The sequence below is a fragment of the Dromiciops gliroides genome, chromosome 1, assembly GCF_019393635.1.
Source record: "Dromiciops gliroides isolate mDroGli1 chromosome 1, mDroGli1.pri, whole genome shotgun sequence".
In the NCBI taxonomy this organism is placed as follows: Eukaryota; Metazoa; Chordata; class Mammalia; order Microbiotheria; family Microbiotheriidae; genus Dromiciops; species Dromiciops gliroides.
The window spans coordinates 165,919,144-165,941,832 of record NC_057861.1 but is presented as its reverse complement, the minus strand read 5'-3'; the positions used below and the strand labels follow the sequence as shown (position 1 = coordinate 165,941,832).

Below are 22,689 nucleotides of genomic sequence, written 5' to 3'. Positions count from 1 at the left end.
CAGAAGGCCTAAAATTGGGGGGGGAGGCAGGGCAATGAGGGTTAAATGACTTGCCCGGGGTCACACAGCTAGTAAGTGTCAAGTGTTTGAGGCCAGATTTGAACTCAGGTCCTCCTGAATCCAGAGCTGGTGTTTTATCCACTGTGCTGCCTAGCTGCCCCAAGAGGGCTTAAAATTAAACCAGGTTCATCACGGAATAGAAAAGTTTTAGCTTAATCTCAGAACTGCTTTCTACACTCAAGGGATGCAGGCTCCCAGATGAATGGTTATTTCTAATGACCTCTACAAGCTAGAATGGCTCCCTGTGCTTTTCTAGATATGGATACATTCCCTTTGGGAGCCTAGGACCAGTCTAGGCCCTCCTGGGAGTAAAAAAAGGAGTGAAACTTCTGGTTAAGATGACACCTTAAGGGGCAGCTAGGTGGGTAAGTGGATAAAGCACCAGCCTTGGATTCAGGAGGACCTGAGTTCAAATCTGACCTCAGACACTTGACATTTACTAGCTGTGCGACCCTGGGCAAGTCACTTAACCCCAATTGCCTCACACACACACAAAAAAGATGACAGCTTAAAATGCCATAGAGGAGCCCAGCTCTACCACATATACTTCAGCAATGATTTTTTTTAATGTATTAGGCTAGGGGCAGCTAGGCGGTGTAGTGGATAAAGCACCAGCCCTGGATTCAGGAGGACCTGAGTTCAAATGTGACTCAGACACTTGACAATAGCTGTGTGACCCCAGGGAAATCACTTAACCCTCATTACCCCGCAAACAAAAACAAAACAAAAAACAAACAAAGAAAATTTTGAAAAATGTATTAGGCTGAATAACAATTAAGAAATTCAAAAAGAAACATCAGTACTCTCCTTCAACAGGAAGACTATTGTTAAGGGTTAAAATTCTAGCTAAACTGTCTAAAATATCTAACGAGTGGTCGCCAATAAATTATAAGCTTTAGCAAGAGTTAGACTTTTAAGCATTTATTAAGGAGAATAAGAATTTGGTAAAGAGAGAGAAAGGCCTAGATTCCTATCTATTAAAGGGAGAGCACATTTCTACCTCCGCTCTCCACCAGAGTCCTCAGGAAAGAGAGCGAGACTGAGCGCCAGTCTCTTCCTTCCTCCTCCCACTATCCCGCGTCACTTCCTGACGCCAAAGAAAAGACTCCTGGTCTTGCCCTCAAAGACCTTCACTTCATGGACAGAACTCTTCTACAGTAAGTCTCCAGCAGGTGGCGTTATTCCAATTGTTACACTATACAAAAAAACAGCTGGAAGCCATGAGCAAGTGAAGAGGCATCCTAGCAAGAAGGCCAATAGAAGCTTGGTGAGCAGGCCAAAAGCCAGCCTGGACCAGAAGGGCCAAAGAGGGGCAGAATCATTTGGGAGCACCTGGATCAGGGAGATGCCAAGAGGACTGTAAGGCCACAGTCACGCCCTGACCATGGACAGCTAACTCGTGAGCTCCCCCAAGAACCCTGGAGCCTGCTGGAGTTTGGACAGCTGGACACATCACAAAAAGTAGAAGCCAGTGGCAAGAGACTGGGAAATTCATGTCAAGATCAAACAGGGCCAGCCCATTTCATAAACAAGCAATATCTGTCCCTGGCATAAAATTAGGGATTGAGGTTGGAGATCGGAGTGAACAGAAGTAGTCACTGAATAGTGAAGATACATCGTAGGTTGAGAGATGCCCAAGAGGTAACTCAGAACAAGAGGGTAACACCATAAGTAAACACAGAGCTTCCAGGAGAAAAAAAGGATGGTTTGGACACAAAAACTACAAATGTACCTGAAAGAAATGAAGCAAGAGATAAAAATGGAATTATAAAGGAGATTTGGAAGTAATTATACAGAGAGGAGGAATACCAGGAGAGGGTAGAGTCACAAAAACCTTGGAGAGGAGAGAGTATCTAGGAAAAGTTATGAATAGTATTGAATACTGCAGAGAAGTCAAGGAGGATAAAGATTGACAAAAAGTCATTAAATTTTTTAAAAAGACATTATTTAGGAGCAGCTAGGTAGTGCAGTAGATAAAGCATTGGCCCTGGATTTAGGAAGACCTGAGTTCAAATCTGGTCTCAGACACTTGACACTTACTAGCTGTGTGACCCTGGGCAAGTCACTTAACCCTCATTGCCCTGCAGAAACAAACAAAAAAAGATATTATTTTAAATTAACATGATTTTTGGTAAACAGTATTTTTTGCCAATTACATGTAAAGATAATTTTCAACATTCTTTTTTTGTTTGTTTTTTGCAGGGCAGTGAGAGTTAAGTGACTTGCCCAGGGTCACACAGCTACTAAGTATCAAGTGTCTGAGGCCAGATTTTAACTCAGGTCCTCCTGAATCCAGGGCCAGTGCTTTATCCACCGTGCCACCGAGCTGCCCCCTCAACATTCATTTTTTATAAGATTTTAGGTTTCAAATTTTTTCTCCCTCCCTCTCATCCCCTCTCCCCAAAACAACTAGTAATCTGATATAGTTATACATGTGTAATCATGTAAACAAATTTCCACATTAGCTATGTTGTGAAAGAAAAAACACAACAAAGGGGGAAAGCAGCCAAAAACCACCTGAAAATAGTATGCTTCAATCTGCATTCAGACTCTACAATTGTTTTTCTGGATGTGGAGAGTATTTTCCATCATAAGCCTTTTATAATTGTCTTAGATCATTGTATTGCTGAGAAGAGCTAAGTCTATCATAGTCGATCATCACATAATGTTGTTGTTACTGCATCCAAGTTTCTCCTGGTTCTGCTCACTTCACTCAGCATCAGTTCATGTTAAGTCTTTCCAGGTTTTTCTGAAATCCACCTGCTCATCATTTCTTATAGCACAATAGTATTTATATTAATTTATACTGTCACTACACCATCTTATTCAATGAAAGAGTACGATATCTTCCTCAGATACTTTTCTCTTTAGTCTTGGAGATGAAGGGGAAGTGGGAATTGCCTCAGAGCCCTGCTGTAACATGAGGTAAGTTTGACTGGTGTGAGGTCAGATCTCATCAGTGGCCAGTGATGTAAACATTCTGAATAGTTCAGATCATTCTATCAGACTTTCTTATGATACATGAAATCACATGCATACTTGTGGCCTTGGTTCTTGCTGCATAAAATGCTGAGAGCAACTGCAACAAAAACTTTCCGGTTTTCTTATGGGAAACTGGAAGCCAGAGCCAGTCACACATAGATATGAAAACATGCCAAAATGTAGAAAATTGAAATGATGCTTTATATGGAAGATACTCCATTAATCCACCAGTGCAGGGCAACAAGGGTTAAGTGACTTGCCCAGGATCACACAGCTAGTAAGTATCAAGTGTATGAGGCCAGATTTGAACTCAGGTTCTCCTGAATCCCAAGGCTGGTGCTTTAGCCACTATGCCACCTAGCTGCCCCACAGTACAAAATTACTGAAACCTTGTTTCTAGGTGGGTTCTTGATCTTATAGGAGAAAGAGAGAAACAGAAACAGAGAGACAGAGACAGAGAGACAGAAAGAGACAGAGACAGAGACAGAGAGAGAAAGACACAGAGAGAGTCAGAGAGAGACAGAGAGAGAATCTCTATCTTTTGGACTAGGACTCAAGATATTGACTGACTCAGAGGGGAGGCACATGTAAGTACAAGTCAGATGTAGCTCCAGATAGTTGCTGGGGAAGAAGTTACTCATAATGCTAGCAATTATAATATTCCTCCTGGCCCAACCCTTGGGTGGAGCGGAAGTCAAGGCTCTTGTCTAGGGTTGTGAAAACACCCTGTTTTCTGCTTTGTCAGAATGGGGAGAGGGAAGTTCCTGTTCAGGTGTACCTAAGAATGGCAATGTAAGTGACCCAAGATCAAGATTCCAGTAGATGAGTGATGAAGATGAAAGGGCCAGATGGAGCAGGCAGTGTCTGAAACAGAGGGAAGTAGAAAAGTGTGATGTTTAAAAAGTTCAAGAGATAATTTCTGGATAATCAATCATTTTATTAATAATGCCAGTATTTTATTAATAAAAGAGGTCAGTGGCACCCTTGAATGCCAAAGAGCCTTCATGGTGGTGGTTTCACTCTTGGAAAAGTGGGTGTCCCTGAAGGTGGCAATCAACTCTGATTGGTTAACAATTAATCAGAAAATGAATATTATCATGAGATGTGGGCTCATTCTAATTAGGGTCTTGGGGGTACATGACTTGGATCACCCAAGTCTTAGTCAAAGAGACATCAATTTCCATATCACCATCTGGCAAAAGGGAGAATCCATGTTTTCCCAGACCTGTCTGAGTAAACACAATGAGTAAGAATCTATCCATTTAGAGGGCATCTAAGTGGCACAGTGGATAAAGCACTGGTCCTGGATTCAGGAGGACCTGAGTTCAAATCCGGCCTCAGACACTTGACACTTACTAGCTGTGTGACCCTGGGCAAGTCACTTAAACCTCATTGCCTGGCAAAAAACAAAAACAACAAAAAAAGAATCTATCAATTTGCCTAAACTTAGAATTTCTTTTAACTGTCTTTGATTAGATCTTAGCCTGGGTAAGATCTTAGCCTTGCCCAAGATGTCCCACACTGGTTGATTTCTGGATGAGGAAGTAGAAAAGGAGGAAACCCTTGGTCCTAATTCAATAATTAATTATTAACATGTGAAAGAAATTATTATTTCTCTCGGAAGTGAGATCTGGAATTCAGGCCACATCAATTTATGTTTACCTATGTCCTCCAGTTTCCCCAGAAGTACCTGGAGAAATTCAGCTGGAAAGCTCTTACTGTGGCCTGTCTCATTCTTTCCCACACCAACAGCTGTTGTCTATAAGGCATAAGACAGTACCCTGTCCTACATGAGCATTTCTCACTTGATTAACACACAGAATTCTCACTCTCTGACCACTTTCTGACATGCTCAGCAAGAGCTAAGGAAATCACAATATCCTAATTTAAAACTAGAAGGGATTATAGAAGTCAACAAGTTCCTGCCCCTTTATTTTTTAGCTGAGGAAACTGAAGCTCAGAGTGACTTGCCCACTATCACTTAGCTAGTAGGAGTCAGAGGCAGGATTTGAACACAGGTCTTCCTAACTGCAAGTCTAAAACTCTATCCACTATGCAACACTGTCTCAGGTTGAGCAGCACAACCTCGTAGAGTCCAACCTAGGTATTTCTGGGTGGGAGAAAGCACTTTATACACTTCGAAGCGCTATATAAATCAATTCAGTTCAATAAACATTTATTAAGCACCTACTATGTCTAGACACCATGCTAAACCCTGGGGATACAAATAAGAAAAAGAAAAAGACAGTCCCTGCTCTCAAGGAGCTTACAGTCTCATGGGGGAGACAATACACAAACAGAAATAGGAAAGGAGAAACCTCTCCCCCCATCACATTCCTTGGAGCTCAAACCAAGCAGAGTTGCAGATAGAAGGTGGAGAGTTAGTTTTAGGGTTTGCCCTTCCCACAAAATGTTAATGTGCCATCTCATGCTTCTTTTCTCAACTTTTTCTTTTAATTTCTCTTGAAAATGAATGAGGAGGGGGCAGCTAGGTGGTGCAGTGGATGAAGGACCAGCCCTGAATTCAGGAGGACCTGAGTTCAAATCTAGCCTCAGACACTTGACACTTACTAGCTGTGTGATCCTGGGCAAGTCACTTAACCCTTATTGCCCCACAAAAAAAAAAAATGAATGAGAGAGGGACAGCTAGGTGGTGCAGTGGATAGAGCACTGGCCCTGGAGTCAGTAGGACCTGAGTTCAAATCTGACCTCAGACACTTAATGTTTACTAGTTGTGTAACTCTAGACAAGTCACCTAACTCTGATTGCTTCCCACCCCACCTGCCCCCCACCATCCCCAAATGAATGAGAAAGATAAAGGAATTAAAAACATTTATGTGGAGATTCTTCACGGATACTTGACTCAATCACCTAAAGCCTCGGTTGTAAATTTCTCTTAGTATATGTGTGTGTATATATGTATATGTATGTGCACATATGTATATGTGTGTGTGTGTGTGTGTGCGCGCGCGCGCGCGCGCGTGTGTGTCTATATCTACCAATCAACAATCTATAGTACCTGACTTTAAGTATGGCCGAAGTGTAGAAATTAAGGTCATTAACACAGAATGAAGTAGGCAGAGGATATAGGACTATTATTTGCCTTTCTTTGCATCCCTATTGCTTAGCAAAGTGCTTGGCACATATCAAGCATTTTAGGTAATGTGGGTTAAGTGACTTGCCCAGGGTCACACAACTAGTAAGTGTCAAGTGTCTGAGGCCGTATTTGAACTCAGGTCCTCCTGAATCTAGGGCCCGTGCTCTATCCACTGAGACACCCAGCTGTCCCTTGGCATGACTTTGGCAAAGTCACTTGACTTCTGTGGGTCTCAGTTAACACATCTGGGAGTTCACACCTCAACAAAATCTCCTCCCCTTCAGTGGGAACCTGGCTAGTGACGTCTATACTGCCCCCCCCCCCCCCCCCCCCCGCCAATATAAAACAGCATACAGCACTGCATCCTGAGCATCTTCTCTAACAGCCCCTTTGGTGCTTCTCAAGTCTAACCTGGCCAGAGCCTATATCTCTTCCCATCCCCGCCCCTATTCTAATCTATCTGCTTCAGAAGCCACGCCCACTTCCCTGAGCCAAGCGTAGAAATACGTCCTCCGCGAGCCGCCGTAGGGTAGGGACGCTGTGCGCCGGCGTGGCTTCCTGGTCTCCGGGAGTGGCGTGTTCCCTTCCCCCAAGGTAGCCGCTTTCTGGGTTAGGAGCGAGGCCGTTGACGAGGGAGCCGCGACCTCCGTCCCCTCGCCCCCTTCTCCTCCTTCTCCTCCACCGGTGGCGGCGTCGGCGCAGAGCCATGGCCGAGCGCGGGGAGCTCGATTTGACCGGAGCCAAACAAAACACTGGAGTGTGGCTCGTGAAGGTAAGGGCCGATCGAGTCCCGGCCCCCTGGGGGGCTCCTCCACCGGGGGTCCCGTCGCCCCTCATCCCCGGTGACCCCGTCTTCCCCCCTCCCAAGCCTCGGGGGGGGGTAGCCCCAGCGTGGCGGGAGAAACAGTCATTTTAACAGCATTTATTAGACGCTTGCTGTGTACCAGGTACTTCACTAGACACTTGCGGGGTGGGCGATAGGGGTGGGAAGGCAGAGACAAAGGCGAGGCAGCCGTCACTGTACTTGGGGGAAATAGGAGATATCCCCAGAGAAGTAAGTGCGGAATGGGAGGTTATACATTTAGAGCTGGAAACCCACCCCTTCCTTTTACAGAGGAGGAAACTGAGGCACGGAGCGGTGCCACACGGCCACTGAGCCTGTAGGTGAGCTCCGGGCTCATGGCTCTTCCATCCAGTGCCCCATCTCGGACGGGAGCACCACCCCCCCGGAGGGCGGCGAGGGGCCACAGCCTGAGCCTTGGAAGGGGCTGAGGGCTTCCCGATAGATAACCCCTGGTGGTCTTCCGAGTTCCCCCAGCATCATAGGCAAGTTTATCCCCCATGTCTGAAAGTTAAGTAGTATAGAGGGAGAGCAGAATACTGGTGAAGCGTATTGTAGAAAGGACGGAGAGGTGGTGGCCAGTGGATAGAGCTGGGCTTGGAGTCGGGAGGACCCGAGTTCAAATTAGGCTCAGACACTTACTAGCAGTGTGATCCTGGCCGAGTGGCTTAACCCTGTTTGCCTCAGTTTCCTCATCTGTAAAATAAGCTGGAGAAGGAAATGGCAAACCACTCCAGTATCTTTACCAAGAGAATCCCAAATGGGGTCACAAAGAGTTGGACGGGACTGAAAAAAGACTGAACATCAAAAGAGAGGAAGAACAAAATACTGGCTAAGGATAGAAGGAAAGAAGGTAATTAAGCTGCCTGGATAGGTTAGCCAAGCATATTATAGAGAGGAAGAAAAAAATACTGGTTAAAGTTGGAGGGGAAAAAAGTAAATCAGGGTAAGTTTCACGGAAGAGGTGTTAACTTGAGTTGAGCTTTCAAGGGGCAGGGACAGCAGTTCAGGCTTAGGTAAGGTGACAGGAGGTTGTTATTTTGGGTGGATGAGCAGATTGATAGATATGATAGTGGAGGGTAATAACTAGCAATTGATTTTTTGTTGAATTTAAATTTTTTTTGGTGAGGCAATTGGGGTTAAGTGACTTGCCCAGGGTCACACAGCTAGTAAGTGTCAAGTGTCTGAGGCCGGATTTGAACTCAGGTCCTCCTGAATGCAGGGCTGGTGCTTTATCCACTGCCTAGCAATTGATTTTACCCACCAGATTTCATATGAGGTATTTCGTAATCCATAAAGTGTGTATCTGAGGTACACTTTGAACTAACGCTCTAAGTGCCAAGCCCCTCGCTTCTAGGCTTCTTGCATCAGTGTGTCATTCTTATCACATTTAAAATGGACTCTGTGAGTGGTCTGGTGGACATAAGAGGCCATTGGCCAAAGGATGACCTGTGTATTTATTAATTTATTTATATTGTATTCCACTTGCAGTAATCAGTTTTGTGTGAAGTTAATCAAGTTCTCAATAATGGCATGTTCTCAAAATCTGCTCTAATTCTTTTTGCCAGATCTTGTCATGTTTAAAGGCAACTTCATAAAGCTATTGAATCAATCCAGAAATAATTATTGAATGCTTGCTATGCAAGGCACTGTGAGTGATACAAAGAAGCTATGTGCTCTGCCTAGAAGCAGCTTGTGGTGTGGTTGGAGGGGCAAGTCAGCACATGAAAAACTGAATGAAATTAAATAGCAATAAAGATAATATAAGAGCTTAGTTGCCAGGTAAAGACAAGAATTTACATAGTGTTTTAAAGTTTAGAAAGCCCTTTCCCCACTACAACCCGTTTAAGTGGAAAAGTGGAAGTTTCATCCACCCGTTTTTACATATGAGGAAACTAAGGCACAGAGAGGTTAAATAATTTGCTCGAAGCTATACAACTGGTATGTATGAGAGCACAGACATAAAACCAAGTCTCCTGAATCCCAAGTCACTTTATTATGCTGCCTCTTATTAGTGACAGAGTCGGTCACTCAAGCCAACAAGCATTTTTTTAAGCACCTACCACTCTCTGGTCACTGGGCCTACAAACAAATTCCTATCCTTAAGGAGCCAATAGCCAAGTGAGGGAGACAACGTGAGCATATACATGTGTACAAAATAAATGAGGGATTGGGGGTTGTTTTGTTTTGCCTTGGTTTTGGTCAGGGAGACAGTAGCAGCTGGGCAGGTAGTGCTTGCAATGAACTTCTCAGGAAGCCAGTAGGAATTCTCAGGTGGGAAGGGGAGAGTAGAGCGTTTCCAGCATGGGAGAGCAGCTTCTGCAAAGGCAGGAAGACTGGAGATGGACTGTCCTGTGTGAAGGACAGCCAGAAAGAAGCAAGAGTTCATGAAGGGGAGGAATGCTGTGAACTTGGATAGACAAGCTGGAGCCTTCAGTGCCAGAGGACTCTGGATTTGGAGTAACTCCATAACTGGGTGACTTTGGCCAAGACTTTTTAATTTTTCTGACCCTCATCTGTAAATTGGGAACATTGAAGTAGATGGCTTCTTCCTTTTTTTTTTTTTTAAATTTGCCATAAAGATCACAATTGCTTGATTTTTCTAATTTTTTATTATGAACTCGTATAACAGGCATCAAACAAAGATGATCCTTTCTATAGTTAAAGAACTGAGAAAATGAATTACATATAAGATTGAATCTTAATTAAGCATAGCTTTTGGTTTTTTTTTCCTAAGCATACAATTCTTTAACATGGTACCCTTCTGTTTGTCTCAGATTTTTCCTTTGCTCTCTTGATATTTTGTGTCTCATTAATTCTTTTTTTTTCTTGGACAATGCTATTATTTCCCTTGTCTTCTCCCCCTCTCCCCCATAAGCCTCATTACTTGCCCCTCTTTAGACAGACAGAATAATAAGAAAAATGTACCAAAAAAATTTCTTAAATGTTTACTATGTGTTAGGCACCGTTCTAATAAAAACAGATGGCCTTAACAAATATAAACAATAAAGCAGTTCCTTGTATAAAGGTAGGAGTTGGGGAGGAAGATGATGGGCTTGGTGCTGAGAAAAAAGTAAGAGTGACCTAAGGAGTTGGTCTATTATATCTACTAAGAACTATCCAAGAAATAAGGCCTATGGGTAGGGGGCAGTACCAAGATGGCAGAATACAAACAGTGGCCCAGTTAAACTTTCCCAACATTCCCCTCCAAAGAACTTAAAATAATACCTCAGATCAAATTTGGGGTAGGAGAGCCAACAAAAAGTCAGGGTAAGATATCTTCCCAGCCAACAACTTAGGAGGTTGGCAGGAGAGGTCTTTGACACTGGGTAAGCTCACCCATAAAACAGAAGCAGATAGAATGATTAGAAAGCAGAATTCAACAATATGTTGTTTACAAGAGACACTTGAAATGGAAAGATTAAAAACACAGTTTTTAACTGGAGCAGAATCTATTATGTTTCAGCTGAAGTAAAAAAGGCAGAGTAGCAATCATGATCTCAGATAAAGCAGAAGCTAAAATAAACCTAATTAAAAGAGACATTCAAGGGAAACTACATTTTGGTAAAAGGTGCCATAAATGAAGTAATATTAAAAAATTTTACAGCAGGTTTCTCTGATAAAGGTCTCATTGCTCAAATATGTAGGGAACTGAATAAAATTTATTAAAAAAAAAAGGAGCCATTTCCCAGTTGATAAATGGTCAAAGGATATGAATAGGTAGCTTTCAGGAAAAAAGAAAAACTATAGTCATATGAATAAATGTTCTAAATCACTGTTGCTTAGAGAAATAAATGTACATTAGAATAACTGGGCCACCATCTCATACCTATCAAAAATGACAAATCCTGGAGAGGTTGAGGGAAAATTTGCTTTTCATTCCTTTTAGTTGTATCCAACTCTTTGTGACCCATTGGGTCACAAAGATACTGGAGGGGTTTACCATTTCTATATCCAGCTCATATTAACAAATGAGGAAACTGAGGCAAACATGGGGTAAGTGACTTGCCCAGGGTCATGTTGGTAGTGTGTAAAGTCTGATTTGAACTCAGGTCTTCCTGACACCACTGTACCACCTAGCTATCCCTGAGGGAAAATAGGCACACTAATAAGGGTAGAGTTATGAATAGTCCAATCATCCTGGAGAACAATTTGGAACTCAGCCCAAAAGGCTATAAAACTGTGCATACCCTTTTGCCCAGAAACACCACTAATAGGTCTCTACCCCAAAGAGATCAAAGGAAAAGAACCTATATGTACAAAAATATAGCAGCTCTTTTTGCAGTGGTAAAGAATTTAAATTGAGGGGATACTCATGAGTTGGAGAATGGTTGAATAAGTTGTGGCATATAGTTATGATAGAATACTGTTGTGGTATAAGAAATGGTGAGGGGGGTGATTTCTGAAAAACATGGGAAGACATGAATTGATGTGAAGTGAGAAGAACTGAGAGATCATTGTTCATAGTAACAGCAATATACTAATGGTGATTAACTATGAAAGACTTGGCTATTCTGATCAATACAGTGATCCAAGACAATTCCAAGAGATTCATGATGGAAAAAATGTTGTCTCCCTCCAGAAAGAGAATTGATAAGCTCTGAGTACAAATTAGAATATAACAGGGCAGCTGGGTGGTACAGTGGATAGAGCACTGGCCCTGGAGTCAGGAGGACCTGAGTTCAAATCCGGCCTCAAACACTTGATACTTACTAGCTGTGTGACCCTGGGCAAGTCACTTAACCCCAATTGCCTCACACACAAAAAAAGAAGAAGAAGAAATTAGAGTATAACTTTCTTGCTTTAAAAAAAAAACACACCACCACCACCACTATGGCTAATATGGAAATATGTTTTGCAAGATTTTACATGTATAATTGATATAATCTTGCTTGCCTTCTTGATGGAGGAGGGATGCCTGGGAGGGAGAGAATTAGGAATTCAAAATTTTAAAAGCAGAGAATGCTAAAAATAAATAATAAATTAAGAAAAAAAAAAGAAATAAAATCTACACTTCAGACTAATATTGCAAAGTCTCTGTAATCTGACTCTAAGCAACTTGTCTGGAGGTGAGATAAATATCACACTAAGCCTTTCCTATATTCTACATTCCAGCCAAACTGTCTACTTCTCTCTCCTCTTATTGCTCTTTTGCCTACACTCGTAATTCACCAGACTTGGACTGGACTCTGCATCTCCCTCCCTGCTGTTCATAGGCAAACAAATAATACGCAAAATGGGGGTGGAATAGAGTGGAGATGAATTCTCTTTTGAATACATAGTTTGGGATGATGATGGGAGCAGCCAAGTAGAAATGTTTAGCAGGTGTTTGGGGCTATAGGATAGGAACTTAGAGTTCCAGGGAGAGAGAAAAGTTTGTTAGTGTTTACCCTTTATATGTTAAAAAAAATTAACAATCATTTAAAAAAATTTTTGAGTTCCACATTCTCTTTTCCTCTACCTCCCTTTCCTTGAGAAGGCAAGCAATTTGATTTCTATTTCACATATGAAATCAGTTAAAACATTTACATATTACCATGTTGCAAAAGAAACGTGTTGAACACTTTAAAAAATCTGGTCTACAGACTGTCCTGTCCTTAAAGTACACTAGTTTCCTTTCTGTTGCAGCACAGGTTAATAAGCTTAATAAACATGTTTCAAATGACTTTTGAAGTATATCTCTTAACACCATCAAAACTCATTCGATAGCATACCTGAAGCCTTTCTTAAACTTAAATGCTGTGTCTTTCAATTGTGATATTCATAGACTTTTTTTTTTTTGTGGGGCAGTGAGGGTTAAGTGACTTGCCCCAGGTCACACAGATAGTGTCAAGTGTCTGAGGTCATATTTGAACTCAGGTCCTCCTGAATCCAGGGCTGGTGCTTTATCCACTGTGCCACCTAGCTGCCCCGTATTCATACTTTTAAAGGGGGCCTGTTTTTGCCTGAGAGCAAACATATGTCTACTTTATACAAATAAAAGTATTTTCTGGGTTTTTTTCCCAATCATATAAACTAATGTCTTGCTACTTTTATAGTGCTAGTTGAAAAATTTTGTTGTACCCACATATACAAAAATATAGCACCTCCTTTTGTGGTTGCAAAGAGTTGGAAATTAAGGGAAAGGCTGAATAGATTGTGGTGTGTAATTTTGATGAAATATTGTTGTGCTGTAAGAAATGACTGAACAGGATGGTTTCAGAAAAACTTGGGAAGACTTAATATGAACAAAGTGAAGCAAGCAGAATCAGGAGAACATTGTAGGCATTAACAGCAATATGATGATCAACTGTGAATGACTTAGCTATTCCGATCTGTAATACAGTGATCCAAGACAGTTCCAAAGGACTTATGATGAAAAATGCTATCCACCCCAAGAGTGAGAACTGATCAAGTCTGAGTGCCATCTTGGGCTTGTAGAAGCCTAAAGAATTATTTTTTACACAAATTCCTCATTTTAATCTTCTTCATGCTACATTTGAGTTCTAACCTTGAGCGGCAAACTCTGGAAACAAGTAGTATAAGACTGTGGAAGATAGTGGTGGTGGGAGAGTGTTGGAAGGGGAGGAGAAAGGAACACCATTTAGAATTTTAAGTTACCTGTACCATTTTGTCTTATTCCCTTTTCAAGCAGCCACTATCTCTCCTATCCAATCAAAGACTGCTCTGATATGCTTTATATCTTATTGTGAGTGGACTGGTAGGCTGGAGAGCAATTTCCAAGAGCCCTTTAGAGGCAGAGTGTAGTTGAAAAAAATAAATGTGTGTGTGTGTGTGTGTATACACATACACACATATATACACACATACATTTATATGTATAGGTATCTCCAAATAATAAAACATTTTTGTATTTTTTTCCTTTTTCTTTTTTTTTTTCCGGGGCAATAAGGGTTAAGTGACTTGCCCAGGGTCACACAGCTAGTGTCAAGTGTCTGAGGCCAGATTTGATCTCAGGTCCTCCTGAATCCAGGGCTGGTGCTTTATCCATTGCGTCACCCGGCTGTCCCCTAATAAGACATTTTTATTCAAAGTTTTGAGTTCAAAATTTTATCCCTCTTTCCCCTCCCTGGGGTGGCAAGCAATCAGATAAAATATAGATATTTGAAACAGCATTTTTTCCTAGATTTTTTCATTGCAAGCAAGCCTTTCAGATGAAATATCCACCATGCTGTGGATTAAACAGACTTTTGTAGGCTAGCCTGGGAATCATTTTTTTATAAAACAGTTTCTCTTGGAAATTGTGTTCCAAATTTCCAGACAGCCAATTTATAAATGAACTTTTGGAACATTTACCGTTACAGTTGAGATCATCTGTATTTGCATTGCTACTGCAGTGCATTTGCTTGTGAAACTTGCTTTCAATATATGAGCTATAAAGTGAGAAAGCCCATGAAAACAACTTTATCATATTATGAAATCTCAAACCAAGGGTCTCCAAAATGTTGGTCAAAATCATGAGTAGCAACTGTTGCTATAGCTCTCTCCTGGGAGCTCTTGCATTTCAAGGGGCAAGTTGTGTGTAGGGTAATGTGGAAAGTACCTCTGATTCTAGGATTCTGCCATCAACACCTCTCTGTTCTCTTTTTCTCAAGACATTAGGAAAACTATTGTCTCCTCATAAATTTCCAACCTTAAACCTAAATAGTCGTTTTATTCAGAGCAGCCTTTGGTAAACCTCAAAGCCATATACACATATAAAGGAGTGGTGGTTTCTGGGAAGACAGCTGTACCTAGGAAATGAAGATGAATAATTTAACTCAGTCCTGAAATGTTGACTGTTCATTATCTTTCATTATTTTGTGCTTTCTATAACTTAATTTCTAACCAGAAGGCTTCCTATGTCAAATTAGGTTCTTTAAAATAGTTAGAATCTTGTTAAACCAAAATAAATGCTATCGGTTTGCTTGCTGGAATTCAAGGATTAAGTAAACAGACTAAACATATCCCTTCCCCTTCATGAGCAATCAGACTGAATATTTTTTGAGCACTTTGGGGCACAAGACAGAATATAAGTAGTTAACATTTTTTATTGCTTCTAGGTTTGCTGCTACCCATTCAAAGCCTATAATTCTCTTCCCACCACTTTTGCCCACTCATTCAATGTTCCAGCAGATGCACTGTTAGGATTTTGCCTTGTACTTTTCTACTTTTAAGAGATGGTCCCTAGGAACACATTTTTTAAAGTGGGTACTGCCTGTGCTAGGGACTTCAGATATGTACTAATGAAAAGACAAGTTTCCTGTCCCCGAGTAACTTATTAGGACACACTTGCCAATAATTGATAGACTACTCTCTATCTGCAGAAAATCTTTTTGAATTTGAGTGGTTCAGTCTGGCTTCTTTCAAGAGTGTCATCCTTTAAAGCCTAGCTCAAGTTCTACTTCCTTGCTGAAGCCATCCTTTTTACATTTATAATCAAAACTACATAGGTTAGCATTAAGTCATTCTAGATTAGAAAGACTTTGAGGTCAGGGTGGTGACTGTACAGTCTGGAGCATCCCAGATTTCAAGAAAAGAACATGTGCTTTTGGCAAGGTTTTCTTTCAAAGAGAAATTTAAATTTCCCTGGTGAAGTGGTGTGTCCCAATTTTAGGGAGAATCTGATTGCTTCCATATATGAATCATTGCATCCATCTCCCAAGTTGTTGAGCATATAGTAGAACCTTGCTAAATACTTAATGAGCGACAATAAATGGCACTTTTGGACTAAGAAATTTAAATGCAAATAACTTATCATTTTATGTTTGTTTTTTTTAATTAACATCAGAAATTGTGTTAATTGATTGTATGTTTCTGATTTTGTTTTAGGTTCCTAAGTACTTGTCTCAGCAGTGGGCCAAAGCTTCCGGAAGAGGAGAAGTAGGAAAGCTGAGGATTGCAAAGTGAGTGGGTTCACATGGGGATTTTGGTGTTATTTGGAAAATTTTATAAGTATGTTGTAAATATATTTATAAATAATGCACAGCACAGTAATACAGAAAACACTATTGCATGATTGAACTATAAATGGAAAGCCAGGAAAAAACTGGACCAGATTACCTGTGAGTCAGGCCTTTCTGTGAATTAACAAGGCTGTGCAAGAGACTTTCAGAAAATCTGTCGATTTGTACTGGGGCGTTTATACCCTTTGGGGAACAAACAAATATTAAAGCATATTGAAGGGTAATAAATAATCTCAGATATTGAAGGATATGTATCTGTGTTATTCTGGCATAATTTCTTTAAGGTAATTCAAAATTGTCTCTGTTATCTGAGGAATACTTTGCTATCTTGTCACCCTACTGTTACTTGTTGCTCATTTGCTAAAATTTGGAATCATCTTTGTTCTTTTGCAGAGATTTCTTTTACATAGATCAGTTCCTTATATTGGATTTATGTGTTTGGTTCTGTTTTAGATGGTTGGATGTTCTTTTGCATTTTAAACGTGCTTTTATTAAATGCCTCCTGATAGTGTGAGCTTCCTCTTGTTTGTTTCGCTTCTAAATAGATTTTATAATTTCTTAGTGACTTTTTAACAAGGCTGTTTAATAGTGAATAAATTGAATCATTAATGCGCCTGTGATGGTAGCATTTGAGTTAAGTTTATTTCAAAAACGTTTTCATTTCTTATTTGATTAGACCTATCCCTAGAAATCCTCTAAGGTCAAAGAGGGTATGTGCCAGCTCTTCTTGCACATAAAACTGGGAAACAAGTTGTATGACTTGCCCAGGTAACGGTAGAAATGTATTGCAACCTAAGTTTTCTTAGAGCACAAAGTAGGCCACACAACCGACTGCGTCTCACTTTATGCTAACAGCAGCACATTAGATTTGTGTAGCACTTTACAACTTCCAAAGCGCTTTCAAGTATCTTAGCTCATTTGATGCTCACAACAACCCTGTGAAATAGTTATTACTTTATGTAATAGATGTGTCCCTGGACAATTGTATGTAAATCTAGTTTTGTGAACTGAATGCTGATGCACATGAAGAATTCCTTATTTCCAAGCCCCCTGGTGCTGCCTTTTATAAAGTGAAGAGGGCTTCTGGAAAGTAGATAATTAACCCCCTCCTTTGTTTTGTAAAGTTGTCGCACACTTTAAAGTGCTTTATAAATGCCAGTGTTTATTACCACCCCAGGTTTTTCATGTCTTGGTTTTCCTAGAAATGGATTATATCTTTGAGATGGCACAGGGAATCACACAGTAAGAGGCCCAGAATCAGGAAGGCCTGAGATTTGGCCTCAGACACTTCCTAGTTGTGTGACCCGGGGAATTACTTAACCTCCATCAGCTTCAGTTTCTTCAGTTTTAAAATGGGGATAATAATAGCACTTAACCCCCAGGGGTCATTGTGAGGATCAGATGAGATAATATTTGTAAAGCCCTTAGCATGGTTCCTGGTATACTGCTAAATAAATGCTTGTTCCCTTCCCCTAACTAGAACTAACCTACTAGAGCCAACATAGTGACAAACTTTAACCACCATAAAGTTCTGGAGAAATGTAACCAGTCATTACTTTTTTTTGGGGGGGGGGCAGGGAGGAACGGACAGGGCGATGAGGGTTAAGTGACTTACCCAGCTTCACACAGCTAGTAAGTGTCAAGTGTCTGAGGCCAGATTTGAACTCAGGTCCTCCTGACTCCGGGGCCGGTGCTTTATTCATGGCGTCACTCAGCTGCCCCTATTACTTTTAAATATAGAAGATTTCAGCTTTGCAATAGTTACTGCCCTTGCATGTATCTAGGAGGTCCCGAAGGCCTCGCTTGATTTTTGTATCTCCTGAGCTCTCTCTTCACTGTACAAGGTATCCCAAAAGTTGTTGCTCAGTCTTAAGCTGCAGTCTTGTTCTTCAAGGCTTCTCTCTTATATTTAAACTCTTACTAATAGGCTTTGCAGTCAGATTCTATTAAAACAAATTGTATCAATGCTAAATGAAACACATCTCAATGAAATAGATTTTCATTAAGCACCTACTGTGTTCAAGGCATGGTCTGAGGTAATGTGGATACAAAGATCAGCATAACCAGGTTCTGCTTTGCAGAAGCTTAGGATCTCTTAGGGGAAAGGCACAGTATAGAAATGAGTGACGGTGATAAGAGGGAGGATGGAAAAGTGCCCAGGGCTCCTCCAAGCTGTGCTTTGGAAGCTTGAGATCCAAATAGCAGTCGCCCAGAGCAGGGAAGGCTAGGAATGTGACAGGGAGATGAGATCTGAGGCTGGCCTTGAGGAAAGTCCAGTGCATCTGAGTGCAGGCACAGAGAAGGGAGAGGGCAGAGCAAGAATCAGGGAGAGAGGATCAGCTTGGCAGGAATAGAGAATATAGGAAAGGCCTAGGGTGATGTTAACTCTCCTCCAGACAGGTGACTTCAAACCAGATTTCAGAGAATCTGAAGTGTAGACTTGATTTCATAGTTTTCAGTAGATATAAGAGACCAACTCCTTCCATAAGGCTCTCTTCCTTCTCAGCACCTGGCTCATCATCTTCCTCCCTAACTCCTGCCCTTATTCCATAGAGTTGTTCCCTCAAACTTACTAGCCTCCCATTTCTTTTCTCTCCATGAGGCCCAGAGCTTAATCTTTTGGTCCATTTCAGCCTGTTATAGGGATGTTCACATGCTAGAGTTTGCTATTACTTATGAGTTCCACTTCTCTAATTAGAAATTCTGATATTCCTTGCCTATACCTATTCTTTGCTCTCATTGAGATCTCCATTCAACTGCTCAGTAACCTGGCAGACCAGTACCTGCTCTTAATGTCACTGTCTTTTCTTTCCAGCTTCAGTCCAGTAGTTACTCATTTCCGCTTTACACTTTCCTCTAATCTTAAATATCTTGCCTTCCATGTCCTTGTTATTCTCCTTTTGCCAAACCTCAGCCTTGGATTGATTCCTCCTGTGCTTAATTGGCCTCCCCAGCTTCTGCAAAGGGCAATTGCATGAAGTTGAAGGAAGTCTCATAATTATATTACCAAGCTACATTACAGATTTGTTATCCAACCTTGGGGCAGCTAGGTCGCACAGTGAATAGAGCACTGAGCTTAGAATCAGAGAGACTCATCTTCATGAGTTCAAATTTGGCCTCAGGTAACTTAGTCATTGTGTGACCCTGGGCAAGTCACTTAACTCTTTTTGCCTCAATTCTTCATCTGTAAAATGAGGTGAAGGAAATGGCAAGACAAAGATTACCCCTTGACAAGATGATAGGGGGATAATTCATCCAACTTTCTAATAAACTGGACTAAAATATCCATCTTTTATGTAAACATTTTTTTTTTCCATAGGATTTTTTGGTCTTTGGCTAACAAGCAAATGTAGGATTGTAGGGATAGTAAGGAACGAAATGTGGGGTTGCTTTCTGTGTTTATTTTTTTTTTAGAGTAGGAGAATGAATTTAAATATCTCAATTGTAAGGATAAAGTGCTGTTCAAACTGTCATAATTTGTAGAAGATTGTTCTAAAAGATTTACTTTTCCTACTTTAAAACATCTTTTTTTTCTCTTCTATAGGAATCAAGGAAGGACTGAGGTGAGTTGATTTTATATTTGCAGTTTTAATTTTTTTAACACATGAAAGAAATACTTATCTTATACGATAGTAATTATAGGGTATAAAAAGGCTTTCATTCTGGAGAACTCATCAGCATCAGTTCCCTGACTTGATGATTATATACATGTACAAGAACCTCTTGATCACCTGCCTGTTTGTCCATTCCTTTTATTAGTATTGTGTTTGTCTTGTCTGGACTAGACACTGTGGATCTTGTAGTGTTAAAGTCAGGGTGAAGAGAATATTTGGTTTGTTCTTTTCAGATGGTAATTGTGATCCATAATATTAAAAACTATGGTGGTGTAGCAGATAGCTACTCAGTAAATATTTCATATCATTCTTCCAATAGTGCAGTTGTAGTGAAGATCAGAAAGCCAATATTTATAAATTCTTTTGATATAAAATGTGTTAATTTATGTAAAGAGTTTGGAAGAGAATCCTTCTGAAGAAAAACAGTCTCCCAGTTCTTACCTATAGTCCTGTAGCAAGTATTTGGGATGTACAGAAATAATTAGGGGAATTGTATACATTCAGTAATTATTAGTCGGGGTTGAATAAATTTAAAGTAGAATTATGTCCATAATACTTACTATGGATCAAACACTCTTTGTGTCAGCATATGTTTTAACATTGAGGGTGTAACCATTATGACTATAACAATATCACTATTAGAAATATAACTTTTTCTTGATAGTTTAGCTCTGTCATTTTTGCATATTAGGATAGCTTCTTACTATAGTTTGTTATAATGTATGTGGGGGGATTCAGTATAATTATAAAAAGATTAGTAATGTGGAAAATGAAATATGTAATTAAAATTTAATTATGCATAGTTCATAGTAAAAAGTTCTTAATAGACCCTGATTAATTTTCTATTAGGTATCTTTTACTTTGAACGAGGAACTTGCAAACATCCATGATATTGGTGGAAAACCTGCTTCTGTCAGTGCACCTAGAGAACATCCATTTCTCTTGCAAAGTGTGGGAGGACAGACATTAACAGTCTTTACAGAGAGCTCATCAGGTAAGGTAGAATGAAATTGATGCTCTTCTTAAAAATGTTGTTTAGGTTTATAAGTTTGGCATATGATCTGTTAAAGGACATTATAAAGGCCTGACATTTGACCAGTCAGTTTTTTCCATGTTGTTCTTTGCTTGGCCTTTTCTTGTTGTGATAGAATCTGTCAAGCAGCAAGCATTTATTAAGCACTTAGTATGTTCTAGGCACTTTGCTAAGGACTACACAAAGAGGCAGAGACAGCCTCCGCCCTCAAGAAGCTCCATTTGTATAACCAGTGAGGAGCTTGCAAGCTAATGAAGAGAGAAATTCATGAAAGGAGACGGGGGTTTATAGCACAGTATTCTAACAGAACAACAGCATCTGCCCCAAAATGTGTCTTCTACCGTGATGAGAAAAACCTTAGTGCTCTGGATTCTGCTGTGACAGGGTCAACATACGTATAAAGCATATCCCTTTGGTTTTTTAATGGGAATAGATTTATTTATTTTTTTAGCAGCAAGGTGCTAAATGTTAGCGATTTCTGCTTAAACTTAAGGAATGTCCTATTGTGCATTTTAGTTGTTATATATGAATCCATCTTTACCAGACCTGTCAAAGAAAGAAGGGGCTATCTTGGAAAAGAAAGCCTTTGTTACGTGGTATGTTAACCACTTATTATTTTTATGATTCAAATATTGGTAGTGAATACATGAGTTTTTGGAATACTAAGCATTAAAGGGAGTTTTTTCTGATGTTGCTATAAATTTAAGTTCATTTTCACTGTCTTCAACCTTTCTCATCCACATTGAATTTGAAACATTACCGCAAAAGTAGAGTGTGTACTACCTAGCACAACATAACACACTCTCACATAGTAAATTAGAAAAGATGATCTGTTTATCTTTCAAAAGTGAAATATAGGGGCAGCTAGGTGATGCAGTAGATAGAGCACTGGCCCTGGATTCAGGAGGACCTGAGTTCAAATCTGGCCTCAGACACTTGACACTTACTATCTGTGTGACCCTGGGCAAGTCACTTAACCTTTATTGCCCTGCCCTTCCCCCAAAAAGCATTTTTTTAAAAGTGAAATATGTGATTTCATCTCTTATCAAAGATTTCAAGATAATAGGGAGTTGGAATGAATTCTTATGATGTAAAGAATTCTTATATTATGTAATAGCCTATAGATTATTATGAGCTATTTAAAATCAGTTCAGTAAATCATAATTTTGGTGGGGGGAGTAAGTTTTACCAATGTGGTAAATTGTAATAGTTTTTTCTAACTTGTAGTGCTAGGTAATGATTAGTTTTAATGCCTTAATGTTGTGTTACAGGTATTCATAGTACCTTCCTTTGTCAGACAGAAAATATAGAGTGACTGTTTTATATTGAACACAGGAGTATGATATAGTTATGAGAGGTACCTTGGAATTTGTCTTGAAATAGATGGAACAGATGGCTTAAGCGCCCCCCACCCCCACCTCCACCCCAACCCCTCCGTCAGTCCACAGCTGCCAGAGTGGTAGTCCTTAAGCAAAAGATTGGCCATGTCATTTTTCTGCTCAGTAAGCTCCAGGGAATTCCTGTTCCCTCCAAGATCAAGTGTACATTCCTCTGTTTGACACTGAAAGCCCTTCATCCTGGTTTCAGCCTGAATTTCCAGACTTATTTACACATTGTTGCCCTTTGCGTACTGTTTGGTCAAGCCAAAATGGCTTTCTTGCTCTTGATCACACACAACATTCTGTCCCCTGTCAGTGTCTTTATAGTGGCTGTCCCTTATACCTAAAATGCAGTCTCTTCTCCACTCTTTGTCTCAGAATCCCTAGCTTTCTCATTTAGAATCCTCTCCTTATTTCTTAGCTGACTCCTCTACTTGGGGACTCCTCTGACTGACTTTTCCATCTTGCCTGAGGAAGCTCATTATTGGGATATCCTCATCATTCTTCTGCCTTGGTGCTCCATCTCAGCCCTATGCTCTTCCTCTCTGATTGGAGGGTGGGGCCATGAACTACATACTTACATTTAAGGAGAGAGGTTAGCCCAGATACTTCACTTCTTACCTGGCTGACCTAACTTTAGACTTCTCTGATTTCTCCACCATCCCCCTACCCACCTTGCAATCTCTTTCAACTTCTTTTTGTGTTTTGTCTTCCCTCATTAGTCTGTAAACCTCTTGA

The 22,689-nt window shown here is 40.4% G+C and overlaps 1 protein-coding gene across 1 annotated transcript in view; it reads left to right on the top strand.

Annotated features, from left to right (window-relative positions):
- The first annotated feature begins 6,678 nt into the window (after positions 1-6,678).
- Positions 6,679-22,689, top strand: part of LOC122746796 (general transcription factor IIF subunit 2-like) — a 120,299-nt gene continuing 104,288 nt past the window's right edge. Inside the window, exons 1-4 of the mRNA XM_043992782.1 lie at positions 6,679-6,911; positions 15,792-15,865; positions 19,470-19,488; positions 20,389-20,533. Of these exons, the coding sequence (XP_043848717.1) occupies positions 6,846-6,911; positions 15,792-15,865; positions 19,470-19,488; positions 20,389-20,533 (304 nt within the window). The 5' untranslated portion in view covers positions 6,679-6,845. The remainder of the gene's footprint in view (positions 6,912-15,791; positions 15,866-19,469; positions 19,489-20,388; positions 20,534-22,689) is intronic.